The sequence below is a fragment of the Spathaspora passalidarum genome (genome assembly GCF_000223485.1).
Source record: "Spathaspora passalidarum NRRL Y-27907 unplaced genomic scaffold SPAPAscaffold_5, whole genome shotgun sequence".
NCBI classification, from domain to species: Eukaryota; Fungi; Ascomycota; class Pichiomycetes; order Serinales; family Debaryomycetaceae; genus Spathaspora; species Spathaspora passalidarum.
The window spans coordinates 1,568,972-1,583,284 of record NW_006767429.1 but is presented as its reverse complement, the minus strand read 5'-3'; the positions used below and the strand labels follow the sequence as shown (position 1 = coordinate 1,583,284).

The window sequence follows — 14,313 nt, the reverse complement described above, 5'->3', positions numbered from 1 at the left end:
TGGTTCAATTGAAGAGAAAAGAAGTGGGTCGAGGTGGTGTGTTGTTATGCTGCACCAGAAATTTCTACGGGGTAGCGCCTTCGTTTTTCTGGTGGTGATTAGAGGGAGTGTTATATTTTTCTATACATCTACTTCACTAATAATCAAGTTGCTTCGGGGGTTGTGAGCTGTTTTATCGTCTTCTTCTTCGTCTTCTTCGTCTTCTTCGTCTTCAGTTCCTTTAACTTTTATGACATCATCGGTTAACTTCTTAAGTAAATTGAAACACCTAACAGCATACTCCAAGTTGACTTCACTTGCTTTCTCGGGCTCAGACTCTTTCTTTTCCTTTTCTTCATTGCTAGTTTCAGATCCTTCTGCTTTCTTGGCCAATTCTTCTTCGATCTTTCTTTCCGCTTCTTCATATTGAACATTCCACTTTTCAATAACTTGTTTCAATTCAGGAATTAATCTGTCTCTCGATCCTCCCTGTAAGGATTCTATATACACAGCCAAAGAGGTTTCGTACTCCTGGGGGATATTCTTGATATTCTTTAAAATCCAATTTTGTTTCTGCTTACTGAACTTCCAGTTGTCTCTGTCAGTCTCAAATTGTTTCAAGTAAGTCAACTGGTCTTTTACTGGTGGTGGTGGTCTTTCACTCTTAGGCAACTTTATCCTCTTTGGTGGCTTTTTCTTTTCTATTTTATGTTGGGATTGAGCTTTAGTCTTGTTGCTCAACTTCTTGATTTGTTTGGTTGTTAAATCGGCGTTTTCTACTCTGGTGGTGGCGATATTCAAGGAATCATCACCTGAATCCTTCTTAACACTTAACCCTATTCTCTTCCATGCTGGTACTGTCGAACTCATACTGTGTGTATATGTATATGTATGTCTATCTCTATGTTGCTTCTATAGGGCTGTGATTATGTATTTACAACCAAAGGTTGAGATCAAACTTTCTGGCCCATCGCAAAATCCGGGTAACCTGAAGCTTTTTTTTTCCACTCCAATATTTTTCTAGAGACTTTGATAATTTGGTTGTAGTCATAAACTGCTACTACTCTTCTTCTTCTACAGCAGTAGCTAGTACAATCAATAGAAATATACACTTACACCAAAGTAATACTGTAGAAAATTTGCAAGAACAAGATTTAACTCGATTAATTCTACAACGATAGTTACTTCTCTTAGCTATTTGTTTTCAATTACTTGCTATATTAATACTATACATGGTTTGAGTCCGTTATGGAGAATTACACCTATAATGGATATAAGGATTGTATACATCTTACTTTTCTTCTGAAGGCTTCTCTTCGATGGGTTTGCTGTCGGCAGTAGAAGCCTGTTGTCTTGATTTCATCCAATTTTCGACCTTGGATGTAATTTCATCGGCGATTTCTTGAGCAGCAGCTTTCTTGTCTGGAGCAGCAGTCATTTTGTCATGTATGTTCTGAAGATACAGAAATGTGCTATCGACATACAGGGTGATTAAGGGATGTTCCCCAGCGGAATTGATCCCTTCTTTGATCTTTAAGCGGAGTTCCTCGAGCTTTTCTTTTGTGATTTGAGGATCCTCTGGCTGTTGCTGCTGTTGTTGTTCTGGTTTATTCTCTTCCGTTGTCATTGTTTATTGTTTATGATATATTCCAAAAGAGAAAGAATAGAGAATCAAAAATCGGTTGCAATTTATACTGATGCCATAACGATGTAATTTGCCCGGAAATTTCCTAATTAGGAAAAACCTATCCCAGCAGCCAGTATATGGTCAGGTTTTAAAATGACAATGTCATAGAATACTTGTTACAGTAATCGCCACCCAAGAACTCATTCTAGCGTATTCCACCATGTTCTTTTGCATATGACATACGTTGGACCGCAATGTTTAAGTTTAAACGATATATTCCTACATGATACACTAAGCTAAACACAGGTAGATAAATCAAATCAATCAATTGCCCTTGGATAAATTAATCAATTCTCTTTGGATTCACCCTTGTCCCCTTCAACTTTACCTAAAGCACCCTTGAGTAAACCTTCCTTATCTTGGTCAGATAATTTCTCAAACTTGCCAATAGCTTCCTGCGCTTCAGCACCAATTTCCTCGTTGCTCTTTCCTTCGGTAAATTTCTTGGCGATGTCACCCAATTGACCAAATTCTTTGTTATCGTCGGAGCTCATAATCTTTGTCTTTGCTATTTGTTGTGTAATTGAGTAAAAGAATGGAACATGTGAAATTCTCAAATTTAAGGGGGAGTGAGTCTAGTCCCTTTTATATAGACTCCGAAAAATTGGCGATGGCTCAGCACCCCCTCCCCCTCCCCTTTAATTCAGATGGCGACGGCTATTGTTTTGGGCGGTGCATGCATAAGTTTAGAGGTGAAATAGCACATACATAGTCAATTCTAATGCAATTGAAAACATCAGCTCATTCTAGCGTAATTGTAGTCTGTTTGAACTTGTATGTCGCGTCATAACGCCGTATGTATCTCTGAAAAATCTGTTTTCTTTTCCATTGTGTCAATCTCTATGCTTCGATCTATAGTTCGAATGCCCAGAATGAAACCCAGGATAGTAATCAGCGACTGGGATGAAACAATAACTGCCAAGGACACAATCAAATACGTGGCGGAAACTGCATACATCAACAAACCCAATTGCACACCGCCTTTCTCTTATTTCACCAATGTGTACCTTGACGCCTACAACAAGTATCTGAACTCATTTGGACCTCGATCTAACCTTGACCAAGAAATTAAATTCCAATCTGGTATGGCTGTGGTGGAAAACACCTCAATTCAGGCGTTGGCCGACCACAGGATTTTCCTGGGGTTGACTAAAGATCAGTTCCGTCTTCAAGCCAATAAGATTGAACTTCGGCCTGGGTTTGTTGAGTTCTTGACAAAATGCCAGACGTTGGATATCCCATTTGTGATTCTAAGTGTCAATTGGACCAGAATACCAATCATTGAATGTTTGAAATTGCATGGATTTTCAGTGGATGATGACAAAATTAAAGTAATCGCCAATGAGTTTGTCTTTGAAAAAGTTGAAGACATCGAAATCACCACAGGTGATTGGGATAACTCAATCAACGTCAGAATCTCCAGTGATAAACTCAATATAGTAGAACGATTACGCAGAGATAAGCAATTGGTATACATAGGCGACAGTTCAAACGATCTTCTCCCCTTGTTGGAAGCAGACATTGCCTGTGCCATACAAGGTACAAAAATCGTAGACATACTAGACAAATATAGTTTAAACCAGCCTAATTATCATATAGGCGATTGGCATAACTTCATAAATTTATTACAATAGCACTATATTAATATACACAAAAAGATATTCTGTACTCTTTCTATTGCTGGGGAACTACTCCTCCTTGTATTGGAACATACTGCTGTTGACTATATGCGTATCCAGCGGGAGCACCAGGCATACCGGGATAGGGGCCTCCATTAGGGATCATTTGTGGATGGTTCAATGGTCCACCTGGTTGTAAATGAGGTGGTGCTGGCGGTAATGCTCCTCGTTGTGGCCCAGCTTGATAAAAGTATTGCGGTTGTTGTTGTTGCTGTTGTTGTTGTTGTTGTTGGTCGGGAGGCAAGTATGAAGGTGGAAGTGGGTTTGGCAATTGTGGTAACATTTGTTGTTGACGGGGCGACTTCTGATCGGGTTTATAAGCATATTGTAATGGATAAAGGTATTGACTACCATTCTGTTGTGGTGGAACTTGTTGGTATACTTGTATTGGAATTTGTTGTGGTGTTTGTTGCACCATAGTCACTTCAGGACTGTCTCTTATAATAGGAGGTTGCATCTGTAATGGTGTTTGTTGTAACTTCTGTTGTTGTTGTTGTTGCTGTTGCTGTTGTTGCTGCTGTTGTTGTTGTTGTTGTTGTTGTTGGACCCTTTGTTGCTCTTGTTGTTGTTGGAGCTGCTGCTGTTGGCTCTGGATATAAGAAATACGTTCAGCGGTTGAAAGTGCAACAAGATCACGCAATAAAAAGCTAGGAACATCAGGCGGTTCTCGTAATTCTGGGATGGACCCTTCCTTCTTTGAAGCTTGTACCAAGGCATCTGCTCTTGATTCAAACACGCCTGCGTTCTTTAAATCTCCAATGGCTTTGAAACAAGCTGCTGCTCTTGCGCATGCGTCTGAAGCATCCATTAAATGATCATCGCATCGCTCATAAACACAACTTAATCCGTCCCATGCAGTAGCTGTCCCTTGTGATCCATCATCCATTTGTAATCTCAATGCTTGTGAATAGGCTGCTAATGCATCGGGCAATTGTTTTAATTCCAAGTATAATTTACCCACGGCTAACCATGTGATTGGAGAATTAGGTGCTCGACGTAATGCCACTTGATACGAATCGTACGCTAATCTTGGCTGGTCCATAAACGAATATGCCCTTCCTAACAAGTACCAAGGTAAAAAGTCTTCATCGTTTTCCTTTTCATTGGGTTGGGTCAACACTTTTTCTGTTTCCAAATTAACAATCTTGTTCAATAAATCAATACATGTTTGTGCATTCTTTCTAGCCAGTTGTGGATTCAACAATAACAAGTATGCATGTGTCATTAAGATTCTATCACTATTTCCCACCGTCATTTCGGCGTCTTCGCAAGCCTTAATTGCACCAGCAATATCATTAGCACGTTCTTTGGCAGTAGATAATGCACACCATAAGGCAATATGTTCATCTTTTCTCGTTAAAGCAGAAGGAGGTAATGATAAGGTAGCAGTCAATTCTGCAATCGATACTTCGATATTTCCATCGGCAGCGGCAATTGCTGCCAACTCAGCATGGGCTGCTCGCGCAGTTTCAATATCAGTACTAGAAAATTTCTTGACTGAGTCCAAGATCGACAAACAGTGTGTTAATGATCCAGTGGCATGACTTCGAGCACCGGCTCGAATCAAAGTTTGGGCACTCAATAGCCATAATGACGCATCATGGGGTGATAATTGTATGGCGGTTTGTATTGCCTGGTGGGCTTGGTCATTCAATCCAATCAACAAGTAACATTCTGCCAACTCCTTGAAAATTGCCGCTTCCTTCAACAAAGGGGGGAATGACTCGATCGCCTTGTTTAATTTTTCAATGGCGGATTGAGCCCCGATGGTTTCGTTATTCTTGATGCCATTCAACCGAAGAGAATAACTCAAGCCACAAAGAGCAGTGGCATTTGATGGATCGTGTTGTAGCACATACTCAAATGACCTTATGGCAGTATCGGTTTGTCCCATTAGTTGGGCACAACTTCCGCAGATTAACCAGACCTCAGCGGCAGCATTGTCGTAAGCGCTAGCGGGTGTTTGTATGTGACTGCGTTTCACCTGGGGTGATATCGAATCTTGTGATAATCTCTTTCCCATTATTCAAGTGTATACTGTTCAGAACTAGTTTTGCCAGTGTATAACTGAAGAGAGGGAGGGAGGGGGGGGTGTGAAATGTAAGGTGTAAGTGTGAGTGGTTTTTTTTTTGCCAATACTTTATGTTTTGTTATGGCGAAAATAATATTCTTTAACAAGGTTTGTTTCCTCTGACAGATTGTTAGCTTTCTCTTTGACAAATGTTGATAAACTAAACGTCAAAGTTGACTTGAGAAAAAGAACGTAGCAAACGTGAGTTTTTTTGGGAAAGAAGAAAAATGAAGAACGGAAATTCAAGGATGAACAAACGAAAAGTGTAGTAGTAGAATCATCAACTTCTTTTTTATTTTTTTGGCTTTTATTTTTTCACTTTGTCAAAGTTTCTACTCGAATAGTTACAAAATATTTTATTATCTACGATTTAAAAAATAATAAATTAGGATCAAATAACTCGTGTTGCATAAAAAATATTTAGATTCTAATTTCAATGCGAATCTAGTTACGTGGACGAAATCATTGTCCTATTATAGATTGTAACTTTCAGGGGGGCACTCACTATGCAGGCAAATAACAACAATTCCGCAGTGTCTAATTCAATCTAAAATCAGCATATCCAAACAACTCATCTGAAACGTCATTCTCATCTGGTCCAGCCATCAGGTCAAACATCACTTCTAACTTTAATAACCTTACATGATATTTTTTTTGCATTCTTCAACTAAATCTTATTTTTTAGTAAACTATTTCTCTGCAAATAGTATCAAAATTATTTTTAATTACCAACCTTTTTTTTTGCGTCATGCAGCTCCGTCAAACTTTAAAGAGAAAAGATTTTTTTTTTATTTTAACTTTATTTTATTGTGGCCCGAATTTCAGCTTTTTTTGCTTAATCTTCGTAAGATGAAAAAAGTTTTGTCCCCCATTATATTTAAGCCCACCATTATCACCTCACTTTGACACAAGAACCCCAAATGTATTAGCCCTGTATGTGGTGCCTTTTTCCGAGGCAACATCACAATGGACAATAAACACTAGATCGGCGTTCGTGGTGACATCAGAATTTAGCAACATACGGTTAGACCTAAGTAGATTTGTACACCTTAGTCAATTTACATTGTCAGCAAATTTGTTCCGGCCGCCCCCTCTTTGAAAATATTATTCAACTTTTGATGGAATGTTGGCTATCTATATCTAATTATCTGAAACCAAAATTTACGTTTGTTGGTAGCAACCGTATCTATATATGGTTTCACCTCACGGTTATATTTAACACAAGATAAAAGAGGGTAATAAGTTTAAAATTTTAGGTTCTTGCGGTTGCACGAAAATTTAGCCCTCGTCGCATTTTATATCAAACTTTTGCTTCTCAATTTTGTGCACGATACTTCTAGATCCTTAATAGGTTAGGCTATATGCATCAACAATTGTGTGGTGATGTAATCAGGGTGGGGAGTGTCCCGCGTTGTCTCCACCTGTATAATTCGAATTGTCACTAATGCGATAACGCTATCCCAGATACCAGATTATCATATCTCACGGAAAATAAGCACAGTTCGGAGAAATTATTTTTTATCGGTAGTTGCCAACTCACCATTATTTTTTTTTTTGTTGAATTAGTAAGGCTCATCTCAATTACTATTTATTATTTAGGGATTTAAATTTTGTGTAATGAAATTGGAGAATGAACACCAGGAAAAAAAACCGCAGGTAGCGGGGGATAAATGACTACGAGCAATTTAAACATTTAACCAGGCACTACTTCGTGTACTGTATATCTAAATTTTGTGACTAGTTTGTTTGAACAGACGGTGATTCGGAATGCCGTGCTACATCTTCTGATAAACAGAACACATTACATCTAGTACTAAAACGAACATGCGTTAAAAATTATTTCGCGGATAAGTGCTTTTCCCTTTCGGGGCCAACAAAAAGTACTCCAGATTTCTCACAATGTTCAGGGGATATCCACTGTTACAAGTTCCTTTGTTAGAGTGGGACTTTAGCTACTCCTCACTTGTGCAACCATGTGTAAAAATCGGCATCTTTCAACAGAATTGTTTTTGTTTTTAAAACAATGCAATTACACACGCAACAATAATTCTACCAAAAATAAATCTATTATTTCTAGAATTTTTAGCCATCAAATGATTTTTAGAAAAATTTTTCTTTTTGAGGAGGTTGGATTATTTTTTCGTATTGTTGTTGCCTTTTTATTTTGGTTCTCTCATCCGTAAATTTGCTTATTTTAAAATATTCCACGTACGTATTTACATCTTGCATGCATATGTACACAAACCTAAAATAATTTCTCGCTTAATAAAAATAAACCTGAGATTTCGCGGGTGGGCCAAACGGAAAGAAAAAAAAAGTGTCAGCTAAGTTAAATTGTAAGGCACTTAACACCTACCATTTAACCCTTTTGCCCTGGGGAACGGATAGATATCATGTGACGGTTGCGGACTTGTAGATATGACCAAGCGCGATTAGCTTGGCTTAGAAGAAAAAAAAAAATCTAAATTGTATTTTTTTTTTTTTTGCGTCTCCAACGAGCAATAAAGGGACAGGTGTAAAGAACGGAAAAAAAAACATTTGGACAGGTTCTGGATCATACAACATAAACTTTGCTCGTAAAATAATAACCCAGAAAAAACACCAAGCGCTGAAACTGGGTGCTTATTTTTACAGGCTGTGCATAATTACTATATGCAGCTGTATAGAAATGCTGGCTGGGTTAGGATCATGCAATAGATGCGCTCGTAAGATACGAAAGTATCCGTAGAACATTTGATGAAACTTTGATATTTCATGACATTAATACCATTTGCTTATTTGGAGAGGAACACCTAATAGTTCTTGAAATTAGCCTTTTGCATAAAAATGTGGATTAAGTTAAACGTAGAACTTTCCTCAAGTAGGAAACGGAATATATACAGTTTATTTTTAACCTGGAACAAACACCGCCTTATCTAAAAGTGAATTTCAAACGTTGTCAAGCATAGAATATGTGTTACTTCATAAGGAAATTACAAGAGACCAGCATAAAAGAAATCGGTTCATAACTCAAAACCATTACAGAAAGTCTAAGAAAAAATACGACACATCACCTACTCGCTTATATTGAATTAATCGATATTCCCATGGCTTCCTACTGTTTACAAGTGAATAGCAAGTGGGTTCGTACGATAATATAGTTGGGAAAACTCACTCCCACCTAGATTAATCCACCCATTCCTCTAATAGGAAATGATATTTAGCGAAATTCGATTAACCTGTTACTATGCACAGTTACTAAGTGGTTTTTTTTTAAATTTATTATTTTGACTAATCATTATAATCGAACCATGCATAATTACTCGATCTATTTCCTGTATGAATCTGCAGAACAGCCTGTTATTGACCAGTTGCATTGTCGTGCATCGGGAAATTATAAAAAACCAGGGGTGAATATGTGTAAATATTCGCTTTTTGACCCACCCCCCATGTACGTCTAAAATAAAATAAAAGTACCTTGAAAATACGCCCATGCGCAAGAATAACAGCACTGTGCATAATCTTGATGAAATAATAAACTATTTTTTTCTGTTATTTTTCTTTTTTTTGGATTAAATCCACGTCCTGCAAGATTTCGTTGACTAAATTTGCATGACCCGATATAATTTTTTTTTCGAGATGAGTACGGGTAGAGGTGTTTCGAATCCTTTAATCATGAGGTTTTATGTGAATTACTAAAAATAGAAGAAGACAAATCCGATGGAAAAAACTTATCGTTTCATCCACACAAGTTTTTAAACTTTTTGGTTACGAAGATTCAGAAATAGGGGACTTGGGTCATAAAGAAATAAACGTTAATTATTTTTTAGGCGCATTATCAGTTCTCTCTTGCCAACCTTATTTTTTAAAACAATTACACTTTCTTTTTTGTTTTTTTATTTTTCTTTTCCCCTGTAAATTCTGATTTAAAATTTTCAAAAAAAAAAATATTTTTAGAAATGGCACATTTTGTATCAAATTTAACCTAACAACCTCAAACTATATGCACAATCGGATATTATTTTTTTGAAATTGTGTTGTTTTGATTCTATTTTATTATTGTTGCTTTTACCTAACTATGCGCATGCATATTTCAATTTTGATTTAAGGTCATGATTCTTTCAATCTGGACTTAAAAATAATATTTTTCATCATCTGATTACCCGGAATCATCTCGGAAAAATCTGCCTAGACTGTCAGCTATTGGTTGCGAATTAGATGTTACCATGACATTACTCCGAAGGGACAAAATGCTTATAGTTTAGTTTGCGCATAAGTAGGTTAGTTTATTAAAAAAAACCTCTCCTTTGAATATAGTGAACTTTTTGTTGTAATTTCATTCAAAATTACCAGTTGCACTACATGAAGAGAGTGCGTGCAAGAAACATGCATACCTATTTTCCCAACCTCTTTTGTGCTAATCTCTGCCCAATTGTTCTTTCTTTGCTCTTAATGTGCAGTGGTTTACTCTTCACTAGTTTGAATTATAATTGTTACAACTTTGGTGATATTCGCCACAACCGCACGACCTTTTCCCTCATCGTGTGAAAAAATCACAAATATTTGATCTGATTATTATACCTTTGATTTGCAACCTTAATGCTCACCAATCTTATTAGAAGTTCGTTAAAAAGGAATTTTGTCCGATTTACCTCGACATCTAATGTCGCTCTTCCGTTTCTTTACGATCTTGAACCGAAATGTAGATCTTGTGGTATTCGATTACAAAACAAGGATGAGACGAAACCGGGATATTATCATTTGCGGAGTAAACAAGAGAAAGAACAGCAAAAGTTGGAAAGCTCTCCCAAAACGGCATATGAAAAGTATATGGCTAAGCTAAGCCCCGAGGATAAGGAGCTTTTATTGGGCAATATATTCACTGGGGCACCTGCAAACCATACCCCTAAAAGTGGACCTTCGGTGAAGGAACTAGCCAAAAGGGCATACGATATTAAACTTGATGAAACTGCAATTGAATGCGCAAGATGTCGTAATGCAAAAGTCCATTCAGATTACAAATTATCTCAAGAAGAATTCCCTATTCATGATTTAAACGCAATCATGCCGAAAATCCCATCTGATAGCCCCATAGTATACGTGTTCAGTGGTAATGATTTTCCGATGGGGATTAATGCCGACATTTTCAAATACCGTAATCCAGATGAAGTTTACTTTATCATGACTAAAGCTGATAATTTGTTTAAAAAAAGTGATGCAGCAAGAAACTTTTGTTTTACATTCTTGACCGATTATTTCAGGATCAAATATCAAGTGCCAGCAAAGAATATTTATATAACCCTGGCCAAAGAAGGCTGGAATTCTATCGATTTATTGAATTTCATTCCTGAGCTGGCATATATTGTAGGTAATGTTAATTCTGGGAAATCCACGTTAATCAAAAGTTTGATGTTGCATCAAGAATTGGAAAACAAACGCGATTTGGAATCAGATATTCCTTTCCACATTAAAGCTAGGGAAAAGAAGAAGTTCATTGATCGTTTCAATCAGAAAGTTGGCCCTGGGATCTCCTATTTACCTGGGTTTACCCGTGAATTTCTTCCCGTTACGTTAGGAGGCGTTAGATCTGTGTTTGATGTTCCTGGCTTCGCGTCTGATCCATACATTCATGAATTCTACCATAGATTTTCTGATGGAAAAACAATCGCCAGATTGACCGGCGGCAAACAGACATATAAGTTTGGTACTTATAAATCAAAATACGATTCAGTTAAAGGTCCCCAGGTTCTCGGTCTTGGAGGAATAGGATATTTACAATTACCTCAGGATTCCATGTATCAAATTCGCAATGTTACCAACATTGACTATCATGTGTTCTCGAACATTGAAAGAGCAGTCAAAGTTTCAATTAATCCTTCTGATTCTTTGAAAAAGAAGTTTATAATTGAACATGATGAAGCCAGTCTCGTGAACTTTGAACGGTATGTAATCCCTCCATTCTATGGTCAGATTGAACTCGTGTTGGAGAACATTGGATACATTCATATTAAACCAGTAGGTGCAAAAAAAACCAATGAATTAATGGTTTTGTATTTACCTCGTGGTATTACTGGTATGATCAGGCAGCCTATAGTTGAATATATCCAGAAAACATTCAAGGATTCCTGGGAACAGAATTTAATAAAAGGAAAGCGAGGTGGAAAAGGTAATTTGGTATTAAAGAGATATAAGGGAGATACGCCCTATGCAAGTATATTGATTCCTGCTACTGGAAAAATTACTGATGCAACAGGAGAAAATCAGTCAGACTTTGATCAGTTGAATGCCATGACAGCAGCAAAAAGGCCATACAATGACAAAACTGTCATAAATGAAGAAAATAAATATGAGTACTGGATTGAGCCAAGATAAGTCTCGATCTAGAATTAACAACTCTTTTATGTACATAGAATAACCGGATATAGAACAATAAGTTTATGGAGAATAACACCGAAAGGGGGGAGACAAAAAGTAAACACCCTACAAAAAAAAAAAAAAAAAAAATAACGCGTAATTTGTTTGCTCAATAACGTCTGCAACATCTGTCTAACTTTAAAAGTGATCTGCATTCCAACATCAGTCTCTGCATGCAGTATGTTCGAAATGAATCATGACGACCGTGTATCGAGAATGTAACAGACGTGTTTACACACATTTCACTGACTATTTGAAATTAGAACAAGAAAACTAAATGAAACAGTTAATAATTTTTAATATGATCCCATAATTGCATAGAGTTTGAATTTAGATGAAGCAACCTCTGTTACTATAATTAGAAATGTGTAAATGGGCAATATAATTGATTGTGTAAGTGTGTATCTTGATTATATGACATCTGACGCTTCCCATTTGCAACCAAATTATCTAATTAATTAATGGCGGCCAAAAGAAAAAATGGCCCCCACTTCAGAGTATGGATCTGCGAATGGAAATTAGCACTGATAAGTGCATTCGCCGTCTGTCGCCTTGGCGACACATGTAATTTGACTCATTACCTATTACGGCCTAATTGTGAACTAGCAACTTGCATGGAAGATACTTTAAAGTTTGATCTGACTCCAGAAAATTTTGCCTTAAAGTGGTGATTTCCATTATCCCCCTTTGTATAAGAAATGTAAACAATACACAAAAAAAATTTAAAAAAAAAAACAAACCAAAACAATCAATTTTAAATAAAACAAACTTACATTTCCAAGTACTTTAGTTGCCAAATTCCTAACCCTTTTTCCAACCTGGTTGCCATCCACATTTTATCCCTATTTTGTTTCCATCTCTTCTGTACTTAACTGCCAGGTCAGGGCTACAACATTTTATGCTAGTTGCTGCAAACAAGTCTCCATAAAATTAATATTCATTGACAAACTTCCACAATGCTACGCAGCCAGAGTATCAACAGTCTTGGTGAGCATAAACGCAATAAATCATCATCATTCTTTAGTGCCTTCAGAACCAAAAAAAGTCAACTGCAACTTCAACCTGCCAATGACAATTCTTCTCTTTTGTCTAATGTTTCCAGGAGGTCTCGGCGTTCGTTGAGTACCACCATATCAGCCTTCAACTTGCTGGAGATGGTGCATGAAGATTACGATGAGGATAAAGAAAATGTATATGAATATAGCAATGTGAACGAAAAACCATTGAGACCAAGATCAAGTGCCCCAATGTTAAACAAGCTGACTCCATCATCAGCAACTACGTCTACAACCAATTCCTTGGCAGCCTCAAAGTTCTACAGCACCAGCAGAAGAAGTATAAGAAGTTCAATGTTCATGTTAGCAAGAGTTGGATCACGACAGGTATTACCACTGCAACAAGAACATCCAGAAATCCATATCCACCATGACCAAGTGAATATATCTACTCCAGAATCCACGCTAACTGAGACTGCACCTAATTCCATTGACATTAATGTTGATTCAATATTTGACCAATCTTCGATTACTTGTGGCGATAGTGAAAATGATGACTATTCATTATCTTCATCCTCCACAAGACATCCTTCTCCAAATAACTCCCCTGATAAGCGGGTAGTAAGTCATGCTCATAGCTCGAGTATTGAACTTCAACCAGCTAGATTACATCGCACCATAAATTCTTACAACATCAACGATTTCATGCAAGGTATGAATGAAGATGACGATGTTATCATAACACGCCTACCAATAAGTAATCGAAAATCAATAGAACTTGAAAATAAACAAATTGAACAATTGAATCAAAAATTGAATCAAGAAACCCCCGATAATTGGAAATTGAATATTTCCTTGGTTGGAAATATCGTATTTGTTACTGGAAATGCTAAATCTGAGCTGGAATTATCATATTTTATGAAGGATTTGGATGATATTAATTATTTGGATGCATTGACAAATGAAGATTATATTTCTCAAATTAATGTTAATGATGATTAAATTTATTTTGACTAAATAATGCTGTAATTTTAATATGTTTTCTTAGTGGGAAAACTGTCCAGATATCTCTAATGGTAATATATAATGAAAGTTCAAGTAATCAATTCGTAGATTGTGGATTTGCAACTTGGTACATTTGAACCAATTCTCGGCAAACTTGTGACTTATACCACTTCCTCCGTATTCAAAATAGAGTGTGATATATATTAAGAGTAAATCTAAAGCTCCGTGGTTGAGTACACCCAAGAACTTGATAGCCACGGAAAATATTGTAGTTCGCCACAAAGTTTAATTTCTTGAATGCAAAAAAAATAAGCTAGTTTATGAACAAGCAAAAACATACCCTTCATTCCCCATTTTGCTGCCTCTATATTACCTTAATTGATAGGTATAATCAACAAAAGTATAATCACACGTTTTAAATCCTAAAAATATAAAAAAAGAATGCGATTTCTGTGGATCGAACACAGGACCTTCAGATTAAACTGTGACTGAATCTCTTCAGTC

At 36.7% G+C, this 14,313-nt stretch overlaps 8 protein-coding genes across 8 annotated transcripts; 4 read left to right on the top strand and 4 right to left on the bottom strand. All coding sequences in view use genetic code 12, as the record gives it.

Annotated features, from left to right (window-relative positions):
- Positions 1-100: 100 nt before the first annotated feature.
- Positions 101-901, bottom strand: SPAPADRAFT_62470 (uncharacterized protein; the record flags this gene model as incomplete). Its single annotated transcript, XM_007376574.1, has 1 exon — positions 101-901. A coding segment is annotated over one exon (607 nt), but the record flags the coding sequence as incomplete, so codon positions are not given.
- Positions 902-1,166: 265 nt separating this feature from the next.
- SPAPADRAFT_62469 (uncharacterized protein) lies at positions 1,167-1,623 on the bottom strand (the record flags this gene model as incomplete). Its single annotated transcript, XM_007376573.1, has 1 exon — positions 1,167-1,623. The coding sequence occupies one exon, from the start codon at positions 1,604-1,606 to the stop codon at positions 1,271-1,273; it is 336 nt and encodes a 111-aa protein (XP_007376635.1).
- A 245-nt stretch (positions 1,624-1,868) lies between these two features.
- SPAPADRAFT_62465 (uncharacterized protein) lies at positions 1,869-2,401 on the bottom strand (the record flags this gene model as incomplete). Its single annotated transcript, XM_007376572.1, has 1 exon — positions 1,869-2,401. One exon carries the CDS (start codon positions 2,158-2,160, stop codon positions 1,954-1,956), a length of 207 nt encoding a protein of 68 aa, XP_007376634.1.
- A 92-nt stretch (positions 2,402-2,493) lies between these two features.
- Positions 2,494-6,687, bottom strand: TCC1 (Tcc1p; the record flags this gene model as incomplete). The annotated part of the gene is made up of 3 exons (XM_007376570.1): positions 2,494-3,776; positions 3,825-5,297; positions 6,318-6,687. The coding sequence occupies 3 exons, from the start codon at positions 6,434-6,436 to the stop codon at positions 3,341-3,343; spliced, it is 2,028 nt and encodes a 675-aa protein (XP_007376632.1).
- On the top strand, positions 2,530-3,300 carry SPAPADRAFT_140188 (uncharacterized protein; the record flags this gene model as incomplete). The annotated part of the gene is made up of 1 exon (XM_007376571.1): positions 2,530-3,300. One exon carries the CDS (start codon positions 2,530-2,532, stop codon positions 3,298-3,300), a length of 771 nt encoding a protein of 256 aa, XP_007376633.1.
- Positions 6,688-9,994: 3,307 nt separating the features above from the next.
- SPAPADRAFT_51824 (uncharacterized protein) lies at positions 9,995-11,767 on the top strand (the record flags this gene model as incomplete). Its single annotated transcript, XM_007376569.1, has 1 exon — positions 9,995-11,767. One exon carries the CDS (start codon positions 9,995-9,997, stop codon positions 11,765-11,767), a length of 1,773 nt encoding a protein of 590 aa, XP_007376631.1.
- Positions 11,768-11,932: 165 nt separating this feature from the next.
- On the top strand, positions 11,933-12,511 carry SPAPADRAFT_62462 (uncharacterized protein; the record flags this gene model as incomplete). The annotated part of the gene is made up of 1 exon (XM_007376568.1): positions 11,933-12,511. The coding sequence occupies one exon, from the start codon at positions 12,271-12,273 to the stop codon at positions 12,478-12,480; it is 210 nt and encodes a 69-aa protein (XP_007376630.1).
- Positions 12,512-12,618: 107 nt separating this feature from the next.
- On the top strand, positions 12,619-14,237 carry SPAPADRAFT_62461 (uncharacterized protein; the record flags this gene model as incomplete). Its single annotated transcript, XM_007376567.1, has 1 exon — positions 12,619-14,237. The coding sequence occupies one exon, from the start codon at positions 12,766-12,768 to the stop codon at positions 13,804-13,806; it is 1,041 nt and encodes a 346-aa protein (XP_007376629.1).
- Positions 14,238-14,313: the final 76 nt, after the last annotated feature.